Source organism: Zonotrichia leucophrys, chromosome 23, assembly GCF_028769735.1.
Source record: "Zonotrichia leucophrys gambelii isolate GWCS_2022_RI chromosome 23, RI_Zleu_2.0, whole genome shotgun sequence".
NCBI lineage: Eukaryota > Metazoa > Chordata > Aves > Passeriformes > Passerellidae > Zonotrichia > Zonotrichia leucophrys.
This window is the reverse complement of record NC_088192.1, coordinates 598,856-625,462: the sequence shown is the minus strand read 5'-3', so window position 1 is coordinate 625,462 and position 26,607 is coordinate 598,856. Positions and strand designations below refer to the sequence as shown.

Sequence of the window (26,607 nt, the reverse complement as noted above, 5' to 3'; positions counted from 1 at the left end):
CCGGGGGGCGCCGGGCCCCGACAGCGCCCCGGCCCCGCTGCCGCCGGCACCGGCACCGGGGGGAAAACGGGGCCGCGGGGCCGCGCATCCCGGGGCGCGCACGGTGCGGGACACGGGACGGGGCTGGGGGCGCAGGGAGCCCCCGGGGAGCCGCCCCCTCGCACAGCCCGGCCCGTGCCGGTTCCCCGTCCCGCCGGGCCGCGGCTCGCAGGTGGCTCCGCTCGTGGCGAAACGCGGTGGGAGCAGCCCCGGTGCGCGGGGGTCCCACTCCAGCCCCCCCTCACGGTGTCACCTCCTGCCTTGACAGGTGGCCTCGCCCCCAAGTGCCCTAAGCGGGGAGGGGGGGTCGGCCAGCAGAGCCCCCCCCGCCGCAAATCCCTCGCGGAATGTGTCGCTATTAGCGGGGGGGTTAATTAGCATCACGTGGGGACGGGATGGCGGAGCAGGGCCCGGCGCCCCCCGGCCCCGCGGGTGGGTCCTGGGGGGGGCGGGGGCTGCCATTGTCTGCGAGAATTTGGGAGCCTTTGAAAAAACCCTCGCGCTCCCTCCCACCCCTATTGTTGGAGTGAAGATGGAGTCAAACCTCTCCCGGCTCCCTCCCGGCGGGGTCTAAGCTGGGTTTTTTGTTGGTTTTTTTTTTTTTTCCTCCTTTTTTTTTTTTTTTTTCCTTTTTTTTTTGGCTGGCCTGATACCCTCAAAGCTGGCCGAGGAGGAGGAGGGAGGAGGCGGTAACAGCCACAACTCGGAATTTGCAAGCGAGTGTCGGGATGGGGTCTGTTTCCAACCAGCAGTTTGCAGGTTAAGTTATATTATTGTCGCAGCCCGCCTCGGCTCCGCGATTATTAATAACGAGGGCAGAGCCGGGCTGGGGGCGCAGGGACCCCCCCGAGGCGGCCCGGGCAGTCCCGCTGAGCCCCGGCAGCGCGGCCGGGCCCGAGGCGCCTCTGCCCCGCGCAGCGCTGGGGAAAGCAGCGGGCATTTATCGGGGGTTTTACCCCCTCCAGCCCCGGGATGACCCCACAAGTTTGGGGCCGCTGGGGGTGTTCGGGAGCGGGGGTGGGACGGTGCGAGGGGGCGATGCTGACGGAGAGGGAGAGTTTCTCCAGCGTGGCTTGCTGGGGGCAGGGGGATTTGGGGTTGGTGTTTTGGGGGAGTTTCCCCCTTTTGTAAAGTTTTTTTTCAAAATATTTTGATTTTAGAAAAATATTTTTCGTTATTCGTTTGTTCTTTTTGTGTGTGAGTATGGGATTTAATTTTTTTTTTTTTTCGTTTTTTAACATTTTTGCGGGAGAAACGGATTTAGGGCTCCCGCTGCACGCACTGCCTGGGTCGTGCTGGCAGGAGCTGCCTTCGTTTCCTGGGGTGACCCCCGTGCACACGTGGAGGCACAGCTCGCCTCTCTGTTGCTTTTTGGGGCGGTTGGGGATTTTTGGGGCATTTTCCAGCAGGATTGGGGGTTCCTGCGCGGGGCGGCTGGGCCGGGGGCACCGCGGCTCCCCAGCCCCGGCTCAGCGGCTCCGCGGCTCTCTCCCAGGTGCGAAGCCGGGCGAGGAGCCGGCCGGAGACTCGCCCAAGGCCGAGAACGATTCGCAGCCCCTGCACGGCTCCGGCATCTGTAAATGGTTCAACGTCCGCATGGGCTTCGGCTTCCTCTCCATGACCGCCAAGGGCGGCGCGACCCTGGACTCGCCCGTCGATGTCTTCGTGCACCAGGTACGGCCCGGGGTGCCGGGAGGGATGGGGGCACGCGGCGGAGGATGGGGGTGGGATGGGGACCCCCGTTCCGGATCCCCGGGCGGGTGGAAGCGCCGCACTGGGGCTGCTCTCCGGGGACCGGCGCTGAAAGGCGACCCCGAGCCATTTCATTTGCCGTGGTTGTTGCTGAGGAGCCCCTCGGGGCCGGGGCCGCAGGTGCCCGCGGGGCTGGGAGCGGGGACACCCCGGGAACGGGCGATGCTGCCCCGGGACCCGCTCCGAGCCGGGCCGGGCCGCGGCACCGGGAGCTCTCCCACTGCAGCCCATCCCGGCACCGGGCGGCTCTGCCCGAGCCCTTTGTCCCGGCTCGGGGGGCACAAAGGCGGCGTGGGTGTCCCCGCGGGTCCGTGTGACAGTGACAGTCCCGGGTCCGGCTCTGGCCGCGCTGAGCGGGGACACCCACGCGTGTCCTTCCGAGGGAAGCCTTGGATGAGGCGATGAACGCCCCGGATCTCGGGGCGGGATCCGCTGGGAGATGCCCCGGGGCTGGGGAAGGGTTTGGAGATGGTGCCCGGAACGGGGCTCTGTGTGTGCCCGGACCGGGGCTCTGTGTGTGCCCCGCACCTCGGGACTGGGGGGGCAGTGAGCACGGGTGTTTTTGGGGCAAACACGGGGGGTTTGTGCCCATGACCCAGAGCAGCGCCGTGGTGCCGGCTCTGGGGAGCCCCCGGAGCAGCCGCCTGCAGTGGCTGCGGCTCTCCTCGGGCACAAAGCCCCCCAAACTGGGTCCATCCTGCGGGCTGGGAACTCAGGACCGAGCCCTGGGCTCTGAGGGGCTCCTGGGGCAGGGGGGCCCGGGGGTCGCTCACTCCCTGCCCTCGAGGGGGGCTCCAAGCAGGACTGACAGAGAAACGATGGCCAGGGGAGATGCCAGTCCCTTCTCCCTTGGCTGTGGCACGGGCACAGCGCCTCGGCAGGGGCTGCTCTGCCAAGCACAGCTGGTTGTGGAGCCAAGGGCTCCCAATCCGCCGGGGAAAACAGATCCTGGTGTTCTCCGGAGAGCAAATGGGCCTTTGCATCTCAATGCGGCACAGCGGGACCCAGCGCTCCCGGGGAGCGCCTCCCGCCCCGCTCCGGCGTTTATTGCCCCCAGACAGTCTGGTTTCCTGATTGCTGCTGCTCGCATTCCTGCAGGGCAGGGGAATTAGCTGGGGTGGCTCTGTCGGGAGGTCCCCCTGCCCTGCAGGGTCCCGGTGCCCCCCGGTTCCCGAGGCCGGGGGAGCCGTGGGGTCCCAGAGACTGCAGCGTTTGGAAATTCGGGGAGCTCTGGGGAAAAGCGGCTTATTTGGGGTGGCAGAGGGGCCGGGGGTGTGGGGGCTGCCCTCTCAGCAAAGGCTTTGCCCCCCCAAAACTTTGGGCTGATGGAGAATTCTCCTCCGGGCCGGGTTTCTCCTCCTGCTGCTCTCGCTGGTGGCACAAAGTCCCTGCTGTCCTGCAGGAACAGCCGGAGCTGCTCCCGGTGTCTCCATCAGTGCAGAGCATCTCCTTGCACAGGGAGCAGCTCACGCTGCCACCGCGGCCTCGCTGCTTTTGGGTGGAACCGGGTCCTTTTGGGTGGAATCAGGTCCTTGTCCCGACGCTGTCCCCACCCCGAGAGCCCGAGTCGGCCCCGCTCCCGGGGAGGGAGTCAAAAGCCACCAAAAGCCACCGAAAGCCACCAAAAGCCAGGGGGACAAGGCTCGGCTCGGTGTGCCCTGCCCAGCACCCAGCACCCCAAACCAGCTTCGGGGTTAACACTCCAGAGCCCCTCAAACCCCGCTCCTTCCCCTCTTCATTTACATATGTGAATGATGACCCACAGGAAGTAATTGTGGGAGAAAGAAGGGAATTGGCCTCTTTAGATCTATTAAATCACTTTATTACAGGAACCAGGTCTGAATGGCCCCTCTCGGCAGGGAGCGCGTCTCCATCTCCCTCTGCCTTTATCTGATCACAAAGAGATTAAAATCTCGGCAGGACAGGAGACTAACAGGGCTCCTCGGGGCTGCCTTTCCCTCGCATTGTGAGCTAAAAATGAGGCATTTGGGCTCAAATGCCTCCCCTGGGCCCTGGAGATGGATTCATTTGGGGGCTGTGAGGAGACAGGAGGGATGAGGCAGAGGGGAGCAGAGCAGATCGTCCCGGGGAGGCCAAGGGCTGAGCAGCACCCCTGAGGAAATGGGGATTTGAGGTGGCAGAAATTGGGCTGGTGGTGATGGTGAAGACCCCAAAGGTGCCGTGGTCCACATGGGATGGGCTCCCGGGGTCTGAGCATCACTCCCAGGAGTGTGGATGCCTGGGAAGGCAACAGGGAAAGAGGGAAAGGAGAAACCCAAGGCTCGGTGCCGCTGGTGGAGCTGGAGGAGCAGCGCTGAGCAGCAGGGCTGGGATTTGTGCTCTGGCTGGGGGCAGAGGGCTAGAGGATGTCCCGTGCCTGGAAATCGTTGCTCTCCTCAGCTGGGCTCTGCATTTCCGAGCGTTTCTCCCAGCCAGCAGCTCTAAACCCTTGATAAATGCAGTCAGTTGGGTGCTTTCGTTCCTCCTCGTGGTTTTGGCAAGAAATTCTGCCGGGCACCGTGGGCACCTGGTGGGGACACCAAACTGTGCCCATGCTCAGACCCGCTGGGGCTGGGATGGGCATAAAAATGTGGGACCCGTGGGCACATCCCAGCACGGGAGGGGCTCCTGTGCCCTGTGATGGGGATGGGATGGGATGGGGATGGGATGGGGATGGGATGGGATGGGATGGGATGGGATGAGCAGGGTGGAAGTGGCCCTTTGGACACAGCTGAGCCCGCCTGGGCTGTCACCCACCTGTGCCGCTGCCACGCCGTGCATGCGGCCTGGATAATACAAATAATCCAAATAATCATCCACGTGAGCGTGACGTGAGGCCTTTAAAAAAAAAAATCGTGTTTGGAGGCAGCTCCATGGCCGAGCGTGCAGGAAAGGCAGGAGGGGCAGCTCCTCTGTCAGCGAGCATCACCCAGCCTTTCCCTGGGCTGGGGGCAGGATCCGAGCGGGAATTTGGGCTGGGGGCAGGATCCGAGCTGGAATTTGGGCTGGGGGCAGGATCCGAGCGGGAATTTGGGCTGGAACAGGATCTGAGCAGGGCTTTGGGCTGTGCAGGGCTGAGGGGTAGCAAGGGGAGGGGGAATCCATGATGCTCCATCCTCCAGGGACACGAGCAATAATATCTCGATTTTCCTGCTCCCCGTGCTCACCCCCACCCCGGGACCGGGGCACCAGAGGCGCGCATCCCTGGGGAAGGAAGAGATCGAGGAATCACAGATTGGTTTGGCTTGGAAGGGACCTTTAAAGGTCATTTAGTCCAAACCCCCTGCAAGGCGCAGGGAACTCCCGCAGAGATTCCCTGGGGCAGAAATGATCCTTGGAATCTCTACTTTTTTTTCTTCTTTTTTTTTTCCTTATTTTTTTGTGGTGGGAGAGGGGTAGTGGCAATCTCTTTGGTTTTGTTTATTCTGTGGTTTTTTTTTTTTTTTTTAAATAACCGCTGGAATGAAATTGTGTTGCGCCGCGTCCCGATGGGAAATACTGAAAGAGAGCGGCTTTATTCCACCCCTGAAACTCCCTCAAGACGCTCGCACACACAAAAAAAGCCTCCTGTCTCTGTCTAAAGATTAACTGATGGCCTCAGGCACATCCCTTCCCCCAGCTCCCCCTCCCTGCCCCAGGGACAGAAAACACCCTGGAATGGGCTCCTGATAAAGCGGCCCCAATGAATGGCATCGCTCCGGGACGGAGCCGGGCAGGGCCGGGATGGAGCCCCCGCCGCCCCCTCGGTTCCCTTTCCCCGCTCCCCGTTCCCTTTCTCCCCAGAATTATCGGGATGGAGCTGGAATCACCCTCGGGAGACGCGCGGCTGCTCCGGGCCCTGCTCCTGCTTTGAGACGGGAGCACAAAATTAACGCGCAGCCGCTGATCCCAATTAGCTGCCCCTGGGAAGTGCGGGAGGGTTTTGGTGGGGGGAAAAAAAATACAACCAAAGGAGCTAAAAGGATTTAGGACAGGAAACTGATGGATTAAACTCTGTGGTAGATGCCTTTTTTTTTTGCCTTTTTTTTTTCTCCCCTCGGAATTGGTATCTAGAGTTTAATTTTACCGGTTTGTGGTGGAAAATTAGGAGCAAACATGGTTATTTTGGCAGGGAAATGTCTTTATTTTGATTTTAGCTGAGATCGGTAGGGGTCCTTGGGGATATGGCACCAGATGATGGGGAGGGAGCCAGAGGAAAGGCTCGGTGGTGTTTTGTTAAATCTCTGTTTTGTTAAATCTCTGTGCTCTCCCCGAGGGCTCCGGAGGCATCGCCCTCCTTATCTCGGCACCCGGGGCTGAGCAGGAGCCCTTTGCCGAGCACTCCCCGTTTGTGGGGTGCAGGAGGGAGGATTCCTGCTCCAGGCCCTCCCCAAAAGCCAAACCCCAACAGCAGCAGCGTCCCTGGAGCTCCTGGCACCGGGAAAGATTGGCTGTGTGGTTTGGGGACATTGGTGGTGATTTGGGGACATTGGCTGTGGGATTTGGGGACATTGGCTGTGGGATCTGGGGACATTGGCTGTGGGATCTGGGGACATTGGCGGTGTGGTGTGGGGACATTGGCGGTGTGATTGGGACAGGGCAGGGCTTAGGGGACATTGGCTGTGTGGCTTGGGGACAATAGCTGTGGGATTTGGGGACACTGGCCGAGTGTTTGGGACAGGGACGATCCGGGCACAGGCTGTGGGGCCAAAGGGACATTTCCCTGTTGGATTGGGGACTTGGTCACTGCTCCGGGCTTGGGCCGCTGGAGCTGCAGGACTGCACTGGCCACATCCAGCGGTGATGGGAGCACCCATGGGTGGGGAATTGGGCAATTCAGCCCCAAACCCGCTCACACCCGGGCTGAGCCAAACCTGAACCCCTGGGGCCGGGAATGCTCCCTGGGATGGGGTCCTGGGGGGCTGAGGAGGGCCCTGGGGGCTGCCCTGTGCCCTGGAGCCGGCAGAAGGAGGGACTGGGGACAGGGACACGGTGGCTCTGGGGACACAGGGCTGCACGGTGGGTGGGGGCACTGCTGTGGGTGCCAGCTGAGCCAGAGCTCACCACGGACAGGGTACCCCAGGGATGGGGCATGGTCCCCCCGGGGGCTCAGCAGTCCCTGAGCTGCTTTTCCTGACCCTGCTCTGCATGCTGGGGGAAACTGAGGCACGGGCCCTGCCTGCAGCGGGGCTGGGCTGCCCCGGATGCTCTGGGCAGGGCTCAGACGCTGCCCTGGCACAGCTGGGCACTGCCAGCACTGTTCCCACAGCCGGGCTCGCCCCAGCATCCCAGCCCGGCTGGTTTAATCTCGGTTTAAAGGGCTCTGCAGGGCCGAGGTGCAGCGGCAGCTCCGCCCCGGGCCCCGCTGGACACAAAGATGGTTTGATTGAGTGGCCGGGGCCGGCCGGGAATAAACGTCCCCTTGTGTCCGCTGGGGACAATGGTGACCCCGGGGCCGGCCGAGCCCCTCGGGAGCTGGGGGAGAGCTCGGGGGGCAGCGCTGGCGTTTGGGGCGCTCACGGTGCCATCCCTGTAGGAAGGGAAGCAGGTCTGAGTGTGGGAGCTGCGAGGAGGGGTTTGCCGGGTGGGAGGAAGAGGAGGGATGAAGGCACCCATGTGCGGGGGGGGGGGCGGGCAGCTCGGGGGCTCACGTGCTGCGGCTTTGTCCGCCCTAAATACCCGGGGATGGAGAAAGGGAGGGGGAGAAGGGCAGAGGTGCCCGGGGTCGCTGGTGGAGCTGTGCCCGCTCTGTCCCCTGTCCTCCCGGTTAGCTCTGGGCCCGATGGGCACAAGGAGATCCTGGTGCTGAGCTGCGCTTCCTTTGGGATGGCAAAGCTTTGTGACCCCGAGCCCAGGCCCACCCCACAGCCCCAAAGCACACGGGGGGACTGAGCCCGGGGCTCCCCGAAGGACCCAGAGCCCAAAATCAGAGCTTTGTGACCCAGGGCCATTCCACATCCCAAACCGCAGCCACCCCTGGGACTGAGCCCAGAGCCCGAACCCGAGCCCAGGGTCACCCCACAGCCCCAAACCACTGCCCCGGGATCCCCGAAGGACCCAGAGCCCAAACCCAGAGCTTTGTGACCCAGGGTCACCCCACACCCCAAACCGCAGCCACCCCCGGGACCGACCCCGGAGCTCCCCGAGGGACCCGGAGCCCGCACCCGAGCCCAGAGCCACCCCACAGCCCCAAATCACAGCTACCCCTGGGACTGAGCCCAGCGCCCGGAGCCGAGCTGGGCCCGGCGCTGCGAGCGCAGGGCCCGGAGGGGGTCACAGGGCCCGCGGCCACGCCGGCCACCCTTCCTCCCCCCGCCGGGGCCTGGAACTCCTGGAATTTGGGCAGCGGGAGCGCGGCCGCCGCCGGCCCTTTGTTCTCCCGGCCGGTGGCTCCCGGCCCCGGCCCTCCCCTGCGCTCCCCCATCCCCAGCATCCCCGGCCCGCTCCAATCCCCCCCTTCCTCTCTTTATTTTTGGGGGGGGGTGTGGGTGTGCGGAGGCCTGGGAAGGCTCCGGCTTTGTGTGTGGTGTGGGACAGGGGCTCTGGGCCCCTTCCTTTCAGATGCAGGAGGTATGCAGCTAATTCAATGGGCTGCAGTTTGATTACCTATCTGATAACAGAGGAATGCCAGCAATGTGTGTGTTTTGGGAAGGGGGCAGGGGGGATGCGCAGGGACCACCGGCCACTCTGCAGCGCACATCAAAAGGCCGAAGGGGAGGAGGGGGAGAGCTGGGACGCCCCAGCCTCTGTCCCCCCCTTCCCCGGGGAGAGGGCGTTTCCTTTGGCCTTTTGGCGGAGGGGGCTGGGGGCGCTTGTCATCCTCACCCGCTCCTGGAAAATAAATCGCTTCCCCGTCGTGTTGTGGCAGCTTCTGCCTCGTCCCTCCTCTTCCTCCCGGCGGGGCCGAGGGTGCGCGGGGCCGGGCTGCGGCGGAGGGGCGGGGGTGCCCCCGGTGGGGCTGAGCTGGGGGGCGCTGGGGAGCCCTGGCACGGCTCGGCCTTAGCCCGGAGCTCTGGGAGCTCTCATCCCCGCAGTGTAAACACAGCTGGGCCAGCTGGGGCTGTAAACGCCCCGAGAGGAGCCACGGGAGGTGGTTGGGCTCTGCCCCCGCTCCCAGGGCTGCCAGGGAGGGATGCTCAGCCCCTCCTCACCCCCAGACCCTGGGCTGCTGAGGGAATGGGGTAAATTCCCCATTTGGGGCAGCTCCCATTGCCCAAATCACCTCAGGCTGGGACAGGCCAGGGTGGTGGCTGAGGATGTGCTGGGGCACCTTTGGGATGTGCAGAGACACCCCTGGGATGTGCTGGGGCACCTTTGGGATGTGCAGAGACACCCCTGGGATGTGCTGGGGCACCTTTGGGATGTGCAGAGACACCCCTGGGATGTGCTGAGGGCACTTCAGAGATGTGCTGGTCACAGAGCTCCTGCCTGGGGGATGCTCAGCACGGGTTGCAGTGTTTGGTCACTGTTTGGGGGGTTTGCCAGGGGCTGGTGCTGCTGGCACTGCCCTGGGTGGGCACAGGGGGCTGTGACACTCTTGTCATGTCCTTGTTGTCATTTGGGACCCCAGAGCTCAGGTCTGGCTCTCCCTTGAGGCAGCAGGAGCAGGTCAGAGAGCAAAGGAAGGTCCCTGTGGCCGTTCCAGGATCCCATCCCAGCAGCCAAGGGCATCCAGGGCCTGGGGGTGACTTGGGGTCTGTCCCACCCTGGGCTGCACCCCCAGGCACAGAAAAGCAGCAGAAAAAGGGGGCTCAAGGGTTGCTCCTCGAGCTCTGCTGCGCTCCCATTCTCTCGTACACAGGGACATCCCGCCAGACCCTGCCAAGAAAAAATTCCCTCCCAAAACCCAACAGCTCCGTTTCTCCCCTCTCTGTTTTGCCGTGGGCTGTTCCCCGTGACTCCCGGTGCGATTCAGAGCGGGGATGGGAGCAGCCGGTGCCTGCCGGTCCCGCACGGCGCTCCCGGAGCCTCGGGAGAGAACGGGAGAGAAGCGGAGAGCACACACGTGACGGGAGCTCTCCGGCCATGAATGGGACACGCTCCATTCATAAATGCGGGCTGGTGCTGCAGCCGCGCAGGCGTTGGGAATCCCCAGGGCAGGAGCAGCAGCTGCTCCTCCCTCTGAATTCAGCAAATCCCTCTGAATTCGCTGCTGGAGCTCGCTGTGGCTCGGGGGATGCCGAGCTGGAGCTGCTTGGGCAGAGCAGCAGGGATGCTCAGGGCACAGGAGATGAGAATTCTTGCCCCTCAGCAAAGCAAAGCACAGGGGTGATAATTCCTGCCTGCCCCGGGGATGCTCAGGGCACAAGGGGACAGAATTCCCCCCTGCCTCACCCAGATCTGCTCCCTAAGGATTTGTTCTGCTGAAATGGACAGAGCCCCTCAAATTGGAGTGGGGTTTTCCTGTCACCTCACAACCCTCCCTTCCCAGCCTGGGTTTTTCTTGGCTGCCCTGCTTTGATTGTGTGGCGATAACCGATGTGGTGTTCCTGGAAGGAATGGGAGAAGCTCACAGCAGTGATAATCCTGTGCCAAATGGCTGCTTAATTAATTATTGCAGGCAGTTAAAGGGCTTGAGCTGAGCTGAGCTGTGCTGGGGGAACAGTGCCAGCCTGCAGCTCCTGGCCTTGCCACAGGGCCTGCCACTCGCACCACTGGGCAAAACCCCAGGATTCTTTTGTATTTAAAATAAGCAGAGCCAAGGGGCAGGCAGAGGGGACATTTGCAGCTCTGGGGTGCAGGAGGGCTTTGTGCTGTGCCTGCAGAACACCCAGCTCTGTGCTGACCCCCGTCTCTCCCTGTGCCCCCTCCCCAGAGCAAGCTGCACATGGAGGGATTCCGCAGCCTGAAGGAGGGCGAGGCTGTCGAGTTCACCTTCAAGAAATCATCCAAAGGCCTCGAGTCCATCCGGGTGACGGGGCCCGGGGGCGTCTTCTGCATCGGCAGCGAGAGGAGGCCCAAGGGGAAGAGCCTCCAGAAGCGCAGATCCAAAGGAGACCGGTGAGGGCTGGGCCGGGCTGGGGCAGGGCCCGCGGGCACCGGGAGCTGCCCGGGCACCCCGGGATGGGCACGGGGTCGGGGGATGGGTGGCGACCCCGGGATGGGCACAGGCACCAGGAGCTGCCCGGGCACCCCGGGATGGGCACAGGCACCGGGATGGGCACGGGCGGTGACCCCGGGGCTGGGACAGCCGCTTCCTGCGGTGCCTAATGAGCGGCAGATGCAGCTCGGTGGGGAAGGGGCAGGGGAGCAGCAGGAGGGGCAGAGGTCAGGGACACCCCGGGCAGCCCTGCTGGGATGGGCAGTTTGTCCAGGAGCAACCCTTCCTTGTGGGGAGGAAACAAGCCAGAGCACGGCGGGATGGGAGCCCCGGGCAAGTTTCTGGCCAGCCCTTCATCCCCCCTCTCTCATCCTCTCCCATCATGGCTGCCTGGGGATGCCCCATCCCAGTTCTCCCAGTGGATGCTGTCCACCCCACTCAGCTGTTTCCATACACAGGATTTTAAATTAATCAGAAAGGAATTGCGAAGGAAAAGGAAAGAGAAAAGGGTTGTGGCCGTCCTGCATGGATGCAGGATTTGAAATGGACACGGGGCAGCTCCCTCTGCTCTGGTGTGAGGGTGGCACCCATGGGATGGGGCCTGGGAGGTGCCACCCCTGGCACTGTCCCCACACGATGACAGCTGGGGATGTCATCGTTCCTTGGCCTGTTCCTGGGGCAGTGTAGGGCGGGAGTGGGGTCTGGAGACACAGGAGCCAGGACACTGATGGCCCCAGAGGGGTGGAACCCCCACATCCCCATCTGTGTGTGGCCTCAGTGCAGCGGTTTGCTGCCATCTCCTGGGTACCAGCAGCACCACTGAGCCCCACGGGCCGTGCTGGAGCTGGGGCTCTGCAGGGACCAACCCTGGGGCCACCACCCGCCCCAAACACCGAGCCCAGCTCTGGCTAAGGAGCCAGGCACGGTCACAGCATCCTCCCGCCTCATTCTGCTCCTCCTCCCCTCGCCCAGGTGCTACAACTGCGGCGGGCTGGACCACCACGCCAAGGAGTGCAAGCTGCCCCCGCAGCCCAAGAAGTGCCACTTCTGCCAGAGCATCAGCCACATGGTGGCCAACTGCCCCGCCAAAGCACAGCAGTCGCCCAGCTCGCAGGGCAAGCCCGCCTACTTCCGAGAGGAGGAGGACATGCACAGCCCGGCGCTGCTCCCCGAGAGCCGCGAATGATGCGGGGCGGCACGGGGGGCTTCCACCGGGGGGACAAGGCTTTGGCAAGGCAAGGGGCACCGAGGGGACAGCGAGGGCAGCGCTGGCAGCGGGCACCTGGCGTCCCTGCACACACCTTCCCCCCACGGCCAGGCTGGGAGGAGCCCTGTTAGCATCAGGATGGCGTGTTCCAGAACAGGGGAAGGCAGCGCCCAACACGCTAAAAACCCCAAACATCCTTGATTAAACTTTATTCCTTTCCTAAGTTAAGCCAGGCAGCCGTGTCAGGGGAGGAGGAGCAGAGGGAGAACACCCAGCGAGGAGCTGAGGGCTCCTTGTTCTCCTGAACTGCACAGGAGAACAAGGGTGAGCTGGGGGGAACCTGCTCCTGCCCAGGGGAGGTGAGGGCAAGGCTGGCCCGTGCAGCACCAGGGAGATGCCCGTGGGCCGGTCCCGCGGCTCCCTCTGCTCCTCGGGGCTCTCACTTCCAGGGAGGTGTGAGGATTTGTGGTTCCTCCATGGCTGTTTCATTGTTGGGCCCGGATTTGGGCTCAGTCTGGGAGGAAATGGATCCTCTCTCGGGGCTGGATAACACCACCAGTCTGTGGGCTGCGAGCTGCAGCCTGGGGGAGAGCAAGCCAAAGGAAAAACAGTTCACTTCCCCTAATCCTCCTCAAGTGCCAGCCCAGAAAGCACAAGGTGCTTTATGCAGCCAGCTTTTCTCCTCTCAGGCTTCTCCCAGCCTCTGGATCATGGAGCTGGGGACACCCCTGTGCTGGGGACACCCCTCCATTGGGGACACCCCTGTGCTCCTCCTGCCCACCCCACGCTGCAGACCCTGCTGCCCCTGGGGCTGAGCCTCCCCAGGGACAGGGGACAGGGCTGTCCTGGGTTAGTTCTGTCCCTGGCCCAGGTCAGTGGCTGTCCCCATCCCGGGTCAGTGGCTGTCCCTGTCTCAGGTTAGTGACTGCTGTCCCCCCTCCCCAGGGCCCCCCAAGCCTTGCCTGTATTTATTGGCCCCTGTGGACCCCCCCCTGTCCCAGGAGCCCCCCAAGGCCAAGTGAAAGCTGCACTAGGACGTGCGTGAATGACGTATCTTTGGGTTTGTTTGTCGTCTTTGTTTTTGGGTTTGTTGGTCTTTTTTTTTTTTTAATATAAATATTCTGGGTTTTGTATTTTTGTATATTTTAATCTTTAAGAAAAGAAAAGGAAAAAAAAGGAAAAAAAAAAAGGAGAGAAAGGACATAATTCCTGCAATTTATTCTCAGGTATTCAAGCAATCTCAGGGATAAAAATGCCTCTGTAGCCCAGTGCTGGACAGAGAGGAGGGTTTTTTCTAACAGCACAAAGAAATGATGAAGTTTGTACTGGAAGTGTAGATCTACCTCACTGGATGTTTGCTAGGTGGGCTGACGTGTTGTCGAGCTTTTCAAATGTGTTTTTTGGTATGTTTGGGATTTGTTTTCTCTTTAATTGTATTGTAGTGCTCTCTTTCCCTTCCCCATGCACTGGTGGAGGCGTTTGGGTCTGTGGATTTGTGTGTGGGGATGGAGGAGCCAGGCAGTGCCACGGGCAGGGAACAGGGAACGTGGGCATTGAGGGGGATGGAGAGCAGCCCCAGCTGCTCCCTGCCCTGCTCCAGTAGTTTAGGGTGAGGTGGTGGTCTCTTCTTGGGAGAGGGGGGAAGGGCTTTTTATTTTTTGTCTAGCAACGGGATCTGTACAAAACTGCTTCAGGAAAACAGCTTTAGTCTGACGGGGTAAATGCAATAGAGCCTTGGGGGGGGCTCTGGGCCTCCCCCCGGCACCTCGGCTGTGCCAGGGAAACTGCTGCCCCCCAATCCCTGTGTCTGCCCCCTCGTCCCTGTATGTGCCCCCAGTTCCTGTATCTGCCCCCAAATCCCTGTATGTGCCCCCCTAATTCCTGTATCTGCCCCCAAATCCCTGTATGTGCCCCCCTAATTTCTGTATCTGTCCCCTCAATCTCTGTATCTGCCCCCAATTCCTCTATCTGCCCCCTCAATCCTTGTGTCTGCCTTTTCAATCCCTGTGTCTGCCCATTCAATCCCTGTGTCTGCCCCCAAATCCCTGTATGTGCCCCCCTAATTTCTGTATCTGTCCCCTCAATCTCTGTATCTGCCCCCTCAATTCCTCTGTCTGCCCCCTCAATCCCTGTGTCTGCCCCCTCAATCCCTGTATCTGCCCCCTCAATCCCTGTGTCTGCCCCCAATCCCTGTATCTGCCCCCCAATCCCTGTATCTGCCCCCCAATCCCTGTATCTGCCCCCTCATCCCTGTCTACCCTCAAGGATCCTGTAGGACCTTCCCCCCCCTGCTCCCACATTAATGGTTTGGTGATTTCCCTGTCAGATGTCTTGTGTGTGTAAATGCCTCTGTAAACCTTTCCACTTTCTCTCAGTATTCTCCTTGGTTATTGTTTACAAAAAATAAGAGGAAAAAAAAAGAAAAAAAAAAGGAAAAAAAAAATAGAAAATATCCAAAGCATGTACTAGGTTACGGAGCAGGGAGATGGAGGTGCTCTCCCACCCAGAGCTGCCAGGTGGGAGCTCTGTGACCATCCCCGCCCTGGGCAAAGCAAACAGGGAATCACTCAGCTTTCCCCCAGGGCGCTGGGATCTGAGAAAACAGGGATTTTTAACAGGGATTTTTATCTGTGCTGGGAAGCCACGCTGGAGGAGATGGGATTGATTCGCATCTCCTCGTGTTGGCCATTGTGGCTCTTCCCTTCTGCTGACAATAATTAACTCGATTGCTGCATCATGGCCCACCCTGCCCACGGGCACTATGCATGAGGGGACAGGGGAGCATGGGGCACGCTCAGGGTCCTGCCGTGACACGGGAGTGTTTGAATGTAGAAAATGTGAGAAATAAATGTAGAGAATGTGAGAAATAAAACAAAGACGTCCCTCACGAGGGGTGTCTGCCCTGGGGCGAAAGCCTTGAGTCCCAGAAATGTCCAGAGGAGACGGAAGAATGTAATCCATGTTGTTTACTGCTAGCAACCAAAGCGTTCGTGTCAAACCCGTGAAGTTTTACAGGGTGGGAGGGAGGGGATGTGGGGTCTGTGTGTGTGTGTGGGGCTCAGGGTGACCCTGAGCAGTTACTCACACTTCCCAAAGACATTTCCTGCCGTGGTCCCTGCAGCGACACCCTCAGCTCCTGTTGCTGCAGGTTTCCCCCCCCTTCTTCTCGTTTTATTTTTGTTTTTGTACCAACTATGTAAAATGTGGGGTTTTTTTTCTTTTCTGGAAAAAAAAATTAATAAAGACCATGGGCAATGGCTGCTGGTGAAGTCCTGTGTGTGGTCACTTGTGGTTTTTTGTGTGGGTTGAGGAGCCCAGGGAACCAGATCCCACCTCCCCAAAAGTGCCCCAGCCCTGCCACAGAAACACAGAGCGGTTTGGGTGGAAGGGACATTAAAGCCCACCCAATAATCCCACCCCTGATATGGCAGGGACATCTTCCCCATCCCAGGCTGCTCCAAGCCTCCATGTCCAGCCTGGCTTGGGACATTTCCAGGGATCCAGGGGCAGTCACAGCTGCTTTGAGAACCCCCACGCTCACAAAGGGAGAGTTTCCTGCCGATCCACGCTGCCTTCTATCCCTCACCATCTCCCCCTCCCCTCCCAGCTCCCCCGCCGCCATCTTCCCCTCCCCTCGGGCTCCCCCGCCCCTGCGCACGCGCAGCCCCGCCCCCGCCACGCCCCGTCCGGCGCGCGCCGCCGTGTGACGTAAGCGGAAGGGCACGTCACCGTCCGGCGGAGGCTGAGGCGGCGCCGCCGGGGCAGGTACCGGGACCGGGGAGAGCCGGGGCTGACCCGGGGCATAACGGGGCTTACCGGGGATGAGCGGGCACGGCGGGGGCGTGGCGGGCGGGTTGTGTCTCTTTCCGCCGTGCCTCTCCCGCCGGCGGCCGTGTCCCTCCCCTCACGGAGCCGGCCGAGGCCTGAGGGACGCCCCCTCCCCACCGTGCACTTCCCGCGCGGGAGGGCCCGGGGGGATCCCGAGTCCGGGGGCACTCGCAGGGTCTGGCTGTGCTCCCCGCTCTCGGCCGGTTCCGCTCGCTGCCGGCGGCGGGACGGGGTCCCGGGGGCTCCCGGGGAGCGGGCACGGCCCTCGGCGCGCTGCCCCGGGCGGGCACGGCCTCTCTGAAGGGCGTTGTGCGGGAGCCCTGGGTCACACCGGCCGCCGTTAGGTGCCCGTCAGCAGCCAGCCGTGGCGCCGGGTGAGCTCTGCCCGAGCCCTGCGTCAGGAGCTGTAGGAGCAGCCCGAGGCTCAGCGGTTCCCTGCCCTGATGTTTGTGGCTGTGGGTAGGGATCCCCTCCTGAGGGAGCAGGCCGAGAAAGCCCACACGGGGAATGAGCTCACGAGTGTAACGCGATCTGCTGCTGCCCCTGCATGGTGGGATGAGGTCCAGGCCGTTGGGTCTGGGCTGTTTCTGCTGGTGTGGGTCTGTACGGAGCAGCCCTGCAGGCTGCAGCACTCGGGGATGGTTCTCCTTGCACCAGCTGGTGCAGAATCCACTCAGATGACACAGCTGGAAAATTCCAGAGCCTGTTTCTGAGCTTCCCCACTGCCTGCTTATCCAAGGACTCGCACAGACAATGTAAAGGGCTCCAGAGCAGCAATCAGAGTTGATTTTTCCCAGGTGGTTTATTTGCTTTGGGCTCAAACAATCACCTTTAACCCCTTTATTTTCATCTTCCCTTTGATAAAGGAGCTCTCAATAAAAAATGTCGTGGATCAGAGAGGGCGAGCTGACCATCATAGAGAGGTTCTGTGCCAACATCATCAAGGTAAGGGGTGGATTTGGGTGGATTTTGTGGTGAGGAGCTGGCAGGTTCTTCAGGGTGGAAATGACTCTGCGGCTGCAGAGCTCTGGAAAGGGAGAGTTGTTGGCAAGGCTACATTTAGTGCTGGCACTGGATGTGCATCCCTAAACACCATCCCAGGCTGGGAGATTGCTTGGGCTTAGCCTTGCAAATGAGCAGGACTGCAGGCAGTGCTTGCCAATAAGGATCTGTGCCCTTGCTGAGGAAGGCAGGGCATGGGAAGGAGGGAGAGAAGAGAGATCTTCATGCTGGGAGTTTAGAGAATGAAACTGAGTATTGGAACAAAATCTCACCAGTTCCAGGAAAATTCTCTCCTTGCTCAGGCCTGAGACTGGTGGTGCTGCCCCAGTGAGGTCAATGGGAAGGAGCACTGCTCTTTGTGTGGGGAAGTCTAATGGCCTTTTCTTGTGTTTTCTGAAGGTAACTGTGTCTGAAAAGGCCCTTGAGCTCTGAAATAGGAAATGCAGCATAAACCCCTGTGTGCCCCTCCCTGGCTGCAGCTGTGGCGGCCCTGAGTTCCTGAGCACTGCAGCTCTGAACTGAGGAGTGGGGAGGGCAGAGCTGCCTTCCAGCTCAGGCCCTTGTCAGCACTGAGCTGTTCCTTTGGAGACCCCAGACTGGGCTTGGCAGGGAGGGAACCAGCACCCTGCTCCTTCCAGCTGCAGGAGACAGCCCTGGGAGCACGCAGGGGACAGGCTGGGCTCTCGGTGGGACAGCCCTGCTCACCTGCTGCCCTCCCGTGCCTCTCCCTGTCTGCAGGCAGGCCCAATGCCCAAGCACGTCGCCTTCATCATGGACGGCAATCGCCGCTACGCCCAGAAGTGCCACGTGGAGAGGCAGCAGGGACACTCCCAAGGCTTTGATAAGCTGGCACAGGTGGGGAGGATGTTTTCTGCCTTTGTGTGGTGGGAGTTGGAGCTGGGTTTGCTGCTGGACTGGTGTCCTGTGTTCTTTCTCGCTACTCTTGCCATGCTTGGAGCTGCTGTTCATCATCAGGATTCACAAATGAGCTCCTCCCTCTCTGTGTTATCCTGCAGAGTCATTCTATTCAGCTGCTTTTCCTTCTGTTCTGCACTCAATTAAAGTATCTACCTTACAGATCCCAAGGCTTTTATTTCTGTGAAACAGGTTGACTTTCTCTGAAACCATTTTGAAAAGTGCACTGTGATATAATTTATGGTGCTTTTCCTGGCTGGATGAGTTCCCTGTGGTGGGTTCTCATCCTCAGGTAGTGGTATTTTCCTCCTGTTCTTTAATATGAATCTGAAATTCACATCTAGGGGTTCCATATTTTTGATAGTCATTTATTTTGATCCAGCCCTGGCCTGGTGGTAGACCACAGGAAGGTTTCACATGGAGCAGTTGTGTCCTGCTGGCCTGATTGTCACATTTTGTCTCCTTGCAGACGCTGAGGTGGTGCCTGAACCTGGGCATCCGGGAGGTGACAGTCTATGCCTTCAGCATTGAGAACTTCAAACGCTCCAAGGAGGAGGTGGATGGGCTCATGGACCTGGCCAGACAGAAGTTCAGCCGCCTCCTGGAGGAGCAGTAAGAGTGGAACTGGGGCAGGACACCATGAGTGGCAGGGATGTTACAAATTGTGAGAATGGATTAATGAGGAGAGCCTTCCCCACCTGCAGTCAGGGACTGGAGGGGCTGTGCCTGCCTGGGTGGGGTGTACAGCTCTGTGCATGCACGCTGCCCTGCACATCACATTTGGGACAACTGTGCCACCCAGACCATGGGGACAAGGACAGCTTTCAGATAAACAATCGGAATCACAGAGCACAGTCAGAAACACAGAGTGACAGATGTTGTTTTCATGAAATGTCAAAGCTCTGTCTTAATTTCTGGTTAGTTAGAGGTGCCCAGAGCCTGTGGTTGTATTCTAAGCCTCCACAGGTAGGGATGCCTGGTCTGTGATCATGTCCTGTCCTTTGGTTATGTCTGTACCTCAGGAGGAGGTGTGGGGTATGATCACTGTGCCTTTATGGAATGCTTTGGGATGATCAAATCTCAGCCAGCTTGGCACACCTGAAAAGCATGTGGTGGTTTTGCCTCTCTCCAGGCCCAGCTTTGCTGGGGCTGTGGGTGGGTGTTGGCCCTGTGCAGCAGGGACTGATGTGTTTTCTGTGGTCCCCACTGGTTGGGTGCAGGGAGAACCTGAAGAAGCACGGGGTGTGCATCCGTGTCCTCGGGGACCTGCCCCTCCTGCCCGTGGATATCCAGGAGCTGATTGCCCAGGCTGTGCTGGCAACCAGGAACTACAACAAGTGAGTGATACCCGGTTTAAAGAGCTGACAGCTCATGTCTTCCTCCTCCTCCTGAGGGCTGGGACTTGTCAGACACGTGCACCTCTTTTTCCTTCTTGGTCCTCCAAGCACACATCGCTGTCGTGTGCTGGGCATTCCCAGGATGGGCCTCTCACAGCGTTTCCTTGTGCAGGTGCTTTCTGAACGTCTGCTTTGCTTACACATCGAGACATGAGATCAGCAATGCTGTCAGGGAGATGGCCTGGGGCGTGGAGCAAGGCCTGCTGGAGCCCAGGTAACTCTTGGCTTTCTGTGTGAGCCTTTGGGGTGAATCCTGCCTGTCTCACCACTCACACTGCAGGAGAAACCTCTCAGAGGCCCAGTGGCTTTTAAATAGATCTCATTAAACCAGTAGGACTGGAACAAATGACTTAAAGTTACTATGCAGTGTTTGGCTTTTATTATTGCAGTTACCATGGTGATAGATACACAACCAAGGCAGAAGAGAAATTAGGTCTGTGTCTTAAGTTAGTTTAAATGTGAAGGCAGATTTTATGCCACAACAATTGGCTGCTTGGCTGACAGTCTTAGCTATGAGGTCAAACAACAGATGAATCATGAATGCTGCACTGTTCCTCCACCCTGAAGGAGAAGGAATAGTTACTCTCTGCTCCCTGCTGCAGATGGAAGCCCTCACAGTCTGCTTCCACCACTGTGTTATGTTTCAAAGAGCATGGAGTGGGATGCTCTGGGGGCTGAAGCAGCGTTTGGAATAGCCTGTGGAGCAGACAGCAGTGTCTAAAAGAAGCAAGTGGATGGCTGACTGTGGTTTAGCTCTCCCACCCAGTTTTAATTTGCAGCCCTGAATTTACAGAAAACCCCTTAGTTCTGGTTTGTGGCACATCCATCAGGCCAGGAGGGTGTGTGACGAGCTGTGTCTCTTTCAGTGACGTGTCTGAGTCGCTGCTGGATAAATGTCTGTACACCAACAACTCCCCCGACCCTGACCTGCTGATCAGGACCTCTGGGGAGGTTCGCCTCAGTGACTTCTTGCTCTGGCAGGTAAAGTCTCTGTTCTCTCCTTGGGATATTCCACCTTTGCCTCAGAGGGTGCTGCTGTTCCACTGACTCCAGGTGCAGGCAGATGTGAGGGCTCTGCATCTCCTTCTGCTGGGGTCAGGTAACTTCCAGCATGGGCTGAGTGCTGGGGCACCTCTGAGCAATCTGTGTCTGGCAGATCTGTGTTTGCTTAAAATCAAGAATTCTCATCCCTTGGCTCCTCTCCTCACCTTTAGATAATTTCTTGTTTGTAGAGAACATTTGAGTGGAGTTGCTTCAGCTGAAGCTCACATGTTATTGTACATGGAGCCAAAACCAAATTGCCTTTAGGCAACCACATCAAATTATTCCCATTCCAAATTATTTAATTGGCAAGTTCTCAGAAGTTGTCTGGCCTCAGCTGTGCTTACCTACCAAGGCATCCCCTCTGCTCCCCCTGTTTTTGGGCACACCCATACCCTGGGTGGTGTTGATGCTATGAAATAACACTTGGCTTGCTCCTCTCGGTGGTACAGGAGTCCTGTTAAGTGTTGGATTGTTTTAGCAGTCATCATAGGAACACATTCACCTCAAACTCTGAGGAACTTGGTGGCAAAAATAGGTTTTGACTTGAAATCTTTCATCTTCCAGCTCAAGGATATCTTCAGTGCACCACAGCTCTTGGCTCCATGAAGCACTTTAAATGCCATGAGTGGGCAGTAAGGAATATCATGAGATGTCATTTGAAGAATGGCTTAAATGTCATGTCCTGATCCTCAGTTCAACTGTTATTCCCTCAGCCTTTGGTACTCCAGTGTTGCTATTTTAGGGTTTTTATAACTCTGTGATGCTTAAGCTATTAAAAATACCTCTCTGAAGAGCAACACAGCATTAGAAAGAATTCTGCTGATGCCTTTGCAGGAGTGGATGACTGGTGTCCCAGCATTGAAAACAAATTAGAAGGACTCTACACTGTGCAATTTCAGACTCCTAGCTGCTTTTTACCTCACTTTAAGTAGGATCTGATAACGGGCTAGGTAAAACCTTTGTGGGGAAAGTGGCACAGTTTGCCCAACAGAGTTGCATCTTAATGACTTTTTCTCTTGCTCAGTGATTAAATTGTTGGTGATCTTGCTTTCTGCAGACATCCCATTCATGCCTGGTGTTTCAATCAGTCTTGTGGCCAGAATATTCCTTTTGGAACTTGTGTGAAGCTATCCTTCAGTTCCAGATGAACTACAGTGCTTTACAGGTAAGGAGCCTTGGGGAAGTGGGAGGCCCAGCCCCATGTGTTACCTGCACAGCAGCGGAGCTCAGGTGAGAGGCTGCAGAGGGGCAGCAGTGGTTGTTAGTTAAGATCTTGTTTCAGTAGCAGCTCATGTGTTGCTCCTGCTGTACCCCTGAGGTTTGTTACAAGGTCTCGGTGTGTGGCCAGGCTCCTCTACTTTCAGCAAGACCCAGAATCTCCAAAGTCAGCCCTGTCTCTGTCACTCATTGCAGCAGCTGGAGCATCTGTGCCAGGGCTCGCACACCCAGTGACACTGCTGGTGTGCCACAGGGTGAAACCTGCACTCACACTGCACCAAGCAGGGAGTACTCACATGCTCTTCCTCCAACTCCACTGTTGTTTTTAGGGCTGTTACAAGGGGGTGTAGAGTTTCCTTTCTGGGAGCTGGAATGAGGCAGCCTGAGCTGTGAGTCTGGGGACAAGTGTCCCCTTTCTGTACCTGCTGAAGGGATTGTTCTTATTGCTCACTGACGTTGTTCCTCTCCTTTTAGCTCTGTTGCTGTGAGCTCTCCCTGACCTGGTTCTGCTACAGCTGGCCAGTTCAGTAGTGAGATAGGAGTTTGGCTATTTTTAAGCAAAACCAGTGTGGGAGCTGGAACTGCTGATGGAGAAATGTATGAGGCAGCAGCAGTGACTGGCAGAAGGACCTCAGGGTGGCAGCTCTTCATCCCCACCACATCTCGCTGCTCAGTGTGTCTGTTCCTTAATTATTTGGGTCCTCTTTTTAAAAGCAGGCATTCCACTGCCCTTTTCTACCTTCAGGGACCTTGCTCACCCCTGAGAGTTGTCAAAGAGATTATAGCCAGTTGTGGCTATGGCTGAATTTAATCAAGTGCAGCCAGTCTGGCAGCATCCAAACTCTCCATGTCCTTAACCTCTTTTGTTCCTATTTCTGGCCCAAGTCTGCCCTTTTCCTACCAGCAATTCATTGTATTAGTACAACTAATGGCAGTTCACCTTCTGCACGAAGAGGGAAGCAGAAAAGGCAGTAGTGTTTGTCATTGCCATGAGCTTGGCCTCTGTCTGGAACAGTAAGGTCACTGTTCTGACTTTGCTCCTGGTGCTGGTTTCTGACAGGCAACAAATGCAGCTTCTGTTCCCAGCTATTCTCAGCTTTTCTTAGTTCTGGTTGGTGGCTGGATGTGTTCATGCCATGCTATTATCAAGGTTTCTCATTGTCCACGTTTGTCCTCTGGTCAGTTTTCCCCCTGTAAGAGCCACTTTGCAGCGTCTGAGGCTGCCCTTTTTCCAGGGAACCCTCACAATTGTGCAAAGGGAGGACTTCTCCCTCAGAGAAACTGAGATTTAGGAGCTGGGTCTTTTAGAATTTAAAATAGGTGATCTTGAAATCCAAAAGAGGTCACAAAGCAAATTCTCTTGGTGGGAGGGTTGCTGTCAGTGAGGATGGGGGGACTTGCTGAGAATCCAGGATGTTTTACAGCAGCTGTGTTTGCTTTGGGAGTGGGCTGCTGCTTTTGGAGTGTGGATGGGCAGCAGGATGGAAGGGGTGACAAGGTACAGAAATCCCCCTTGATTTGGAGACCTTGGATAAAAGAAATGCTCCTTCCATCAGCTCAAACAGCATCACCTTCAGTGGCTGCCATTTTATTTCCCAGCTGGTTGTTGCTCTCCATGGAGTCCCAGGATCAGCTGGAGCCTGCTTTTGGTACCTGGTAGATCTGGGAAGGAATGCAGGGCTTGGCTGGCCAGCCTGCCCCTGCAGGGGTGAGCTGAGTCTTTCCTGGGCCACAAACAGAGTTGAGCTTTGAGGGATTGAAGTCTCCTGCTCAGCAGGCTCTTGGTGATCCTTGCAGCCAGCCCTGAGTGCATCCATTCAGTGGGTTTGCTGGGGATATTTCTGCTCACACTGCCAGCACAAGAGCTAATTTCCAGAGCTGTAGCTGCCTTGGGCTCAGGAAAAGTGTGGGGATGAGTGAGTCAGGCTCTCATTACAGTAATTATTCTTCTTGCTTGCTTGAAAGACCAGCACTTCCCAAGTGTGTGTGTGTGTGTGTGAGTTTATGTCACAGTGACCAGTTTTACAGTTTTTAAAAATAGAACCTCAGTATTCCTGCCTGCTGATGTGTTTTTGCTGCTGGAAGCTGCAGGCCAGGATGTGTGCAATAAGGAGAAATCTAAAAGTGATGTTCTACAACAAAACATTTCAAATACTTGGGTAGACAAGGATGGCTCCAGCCTTTGCCTCTCTCCTGCTGTGTCTCAAGCCAGTACACCCTTAGATCACGGAAATTTGGGAATGCTGAGCTTATTCCTGCTTTTGTTTTAAAGCTGATTAGCTCAATACTGGATCATCTCAAAGAACTGCCCTGCAAGTCATGGTTTGGAATCCCCTAAAACCTTTCAGCAGCCAGGAGAATAGGATCAAAAACGCTGTGATAACAGTAGTGAGTGTGCATGTTGGGGTTCAGGAGCTCTCCTGTAGCTGTTCCTCTCTGATTCCAGTATCTGAGGGTTTTTCCACAATCTGTCCTGACTTTTGTCTGTTCTAACTAGGAGTTCCTGCTCTGAGCAGAGCTGTGTCTCAGAGGCCAGGCCCAGGAGGACATCCCTGTGTTTTTGGGCAGGCTGCCTCAAGGTGGAACAGGCAGAGCCAGAGTGAAGCTGCAGCTCCACAGCCAAGCAGAGGCTGTTTGTGCCCTGTCCCACAGGTGAGCTAAGGTGCTGACACTCGTGCTTTTCCCTCCAGAAGGCCAGAGACTCCTACCTGGAGGAGAGGAGGCGGCAGCAGCTGGAGAGGGACCAGGCGTACGTGAGCAGGAGGCTGCAGCAGGAGGGCTGCCCGTCCCACGGAGACTCGCGGCGCCGGCGCTCGCTGCTGCAGAAGTGCACGGCCCTGAGGGAGGAGAGGATCCAGGGCTTCCTGCAGGCCCTGGAGCACAAGAGAGCTGACTTCTTGGAGAGACTGTGTCCGGTGTCTGCGTGACACGGGTGCTGCCTCTGGGAGCACGGCCTGCAGGGCGAGCCGTGGCTGCGCCAGGAGCTCCCGTCCCGCTGGCCCTGCCCGGGCAGGGATGGCTGCTGAGAACTCTCCTGGCCTGTCAGGCTGCTGAGGAAGGTGCTGCCGTCCTGTGTCACCTCCCTGCCCTGGTGACAGAGCCCTGCACCCTGCTGGGCCCTCGGCAGCCCAGGTGCTCCGGTGACAAGAAGTTAACTGCAATGAGCCTGCCCCAGCTCTCTGATTGCTCCTGAGCTGGCCCAGCCAGACCAGTTCGGTCCTGTTAAATCAGTCTGGGCTCAGTTTTTTCCCTGGCTCTGCAGCAGGGAATCTCCTGTTGAGATGTGCTCTGCTGTCCCATCAAGGGAGAGGATTGTTCTGGTGTCAGGGGCACTCCCCTCTGCCTGCTCACTGAGAGCATCTTGTCTTTTCCCCCTGACTGCTGGGTGGGATGTGTCCTCTCCTGGTCTCCAGAGAGCTAAAGGAAGGGTTCCAGCCTTGCTGTAAGGAAAAAAGCTGCCCCAAAGCTTCAGCAGGTTCTGAGAGCTCTAAAGAGGTTGTTGGAGGAAAAGCTCAAGTTCAGCAAGGTCTGGACCTCCACATGACCATGGAAGGGCACCCACTGAGCAGGCAGGAAAAAAGGATTGGCTGGGAATGAACCTTCTCAGGAAGGGAATTGGCTAAACAGGTGATGGCTGCCACATGCCAGACCCTCTGAGGGAGCTGCAGGGAATGAGGGAGGGCCTAATTCAGGAATACAGTAGCCAAAACCAACCTCTCACCCCAGATGGTTCAGAGGGGCAGTTTGGCTGATCCTAAAGGGAGTGGCCAGAGCAGCTGTGGAGTATTGCTTGTTCTCAGTTTTCCATTGGCAGGGAGATGGACAAGCTGATTTCCGGGGTTGTTTCCATCTCTCGTTCCTCCTGGTTTCCGTCCCCACGATCAAAGTCACTGAAAATGTCTTGATTTTTGCTCCTGCTGCACACACACGTGTGGCAGTGCCAGCTGTTGCTGGGTTTTGAAGTGTTTCTTCTTACCTCCAGGTGAAAACCACAAAATGCAGATTGAACAGCCTTGTAAGTGCTGCACACTGAGCACTTGGCCTGTGATTGTGAAGAACTGTGTAGTCAAACTGGGAATAAAGTATATTCATACCAAAGTTATTTAAAAAATAACCTGAATGTTTAAAAGTATGTGGAGCTGCTTATTTTAAGGTGTGATGAAGCTGGAATCCAGGGTCAATATAATAATATTTAATCTGTGACAGACTCCTCTTGTGATTCCTGCTAGCCTGGGAATGATTTGAAGGTTATTTTTACAGTGCAGTGGGAGCAGTTTGCTGATGCCCCAAAGAGTGAAGCTGTGCAGGTTCCACCTCTTGTGTAAGTAGCAAAGAGAATTTGGCTGAAAATGTGCTGAGATGATGAGAGCTGTTGATTTTAAACATCTTTTGCTGTATTTTATTTTCTCCATGTTTCAGGAAAGTGGAAGCAGTGTACTCTCCATGAGATGGAAACTCTCCAGTCTGCTTTGCCACGCTGGTGGGGAGACTTCTACTCAAAAAATGCATTTTTACCTTAAGAAAAAAAAAAAGTTTTTATTGTGTTCTGACTCTACAGGTGACAAAAGCCACAGAGGTGGCTTTCCACAAAGTACTGGTCCTGATGCAGGGGAGGTAAGTGAAGGGTCTGGCTTATAAAATACTTGTTTGGGAAGTTTTAATCCATTTTATGGAGCAGGGGAGGAGGAAGAGCCCTTCAAGCAGTGGCAAAAGGTTCCTGTTACCTGAATTTGTGCATTTCACCTGCATCAGTTATTGCTGTAAATGCAATTGCAGTTATTTGTTAGAGGGTGGAGATGAGTTACCAGGCAGACCCCAGGGTTTCAGGAGTGCATCTTTGCAGTGAATCTGTGGGAATTGAGCCACAGGCTTCTGTCAGTGAGAACAGCACCTCCATCATTAATTTATATGGGCTGGAGATGGGAAAAATCAGCATGGCTGGAAAAATGTGCAGCTGAAATGTGAAACAGTGTGGATTTACCTGGGCAGGGAAGGGGGACGGGCTGCTCCTTGGGGTGTTGTTCTGAATGAGGCTGAACTAGAAAGCGAAAGGTTGAGGGCACGGTGAAGCGGTGATGGAGATGTTGGGCTGGATTTACAGCCCGGGGCCGGGGCTGTGCCAGCTGTGAGCCATGGCCCCTCTTGGAAGGAGCCCAACTTCCTTGGCACCAGCAGCGGGCACCTGT

The 26,607-nt window shown here is 57.5% G+C and overlaps 2 protein-coding genes across 4 annotated transcripts; both read left to right on the top strand.

The window, feature by feature from the left end:
• Window positions 1–689: 689 nt before the first annotated feature.
• On the top strand, window positions 690–12,361 carry LIN28A (lin-28 homolog A). The gene is made up of 4 exons (XM_064731619.1): window positions 690–798; window positions 1,535–1,713; window positions 10,586–10,770; window positions 11,783–12,361. The coding sequence occupies exons 1-4, from the start codon at window positions 768–770 to the stop codon at window positions 11,994–11,996; spliced, it is 609 nt and encodes a 202-aa protein (XP_064587689.1). The 5' UTR covers window positions 690–767; the 3' UTR covers window positions 11,997–12,361.
• A 3,309-nt stretch (window positions 12,362–15,670) lies between these two features.
• DHDDS (dehydrodolichyl diphosphate synthase subunit) lies at window positions 15,671–25,621 on the top strand. 3 transcript variants are annotated; one of them, XM_064731448.1, is made up of 9 exons: window positions 15,671–15,782; window positions 16,712–16,790; window positions 17,586–17,702; window positions 18,232–18,374; window positions 18,983–19,099; window positions 19,272–19,373; window positions 20,026–20,140; window positions 21,261–21,368; window positions 24,112–25,621. In XM_064731448.1, exons 2-9 carry the CDS (start codon window positions 16,728–16,730, stop codon window positions 24,346–24,348), a joined length of 1,002 nt encoding a protein of 333 aa, XP_064587518.1. In that variant the 5' UTR covers window positions 15,671–15,782; window positions 16,712–16,727; the 3' UTR covers window positions 24,349–25,621. The 3 variants fall into 3 exon arrangements, with proteins under 3 accessions (XP_064587518.1, XP_064587520.1, XP_064587519.1); XM_064731450.1 differs by having other exon boundaries at window positions 24,115–24,904; XM_064731449.1 differs by lacking the exon at window positions 15,671–15,782 and adding an exon at window positions 16,199–16,219 and having other exon boundaries at window positions 24,112–24,904.
• Window positions 25,622–26,607: the final 986 nt, after the last annotated feature.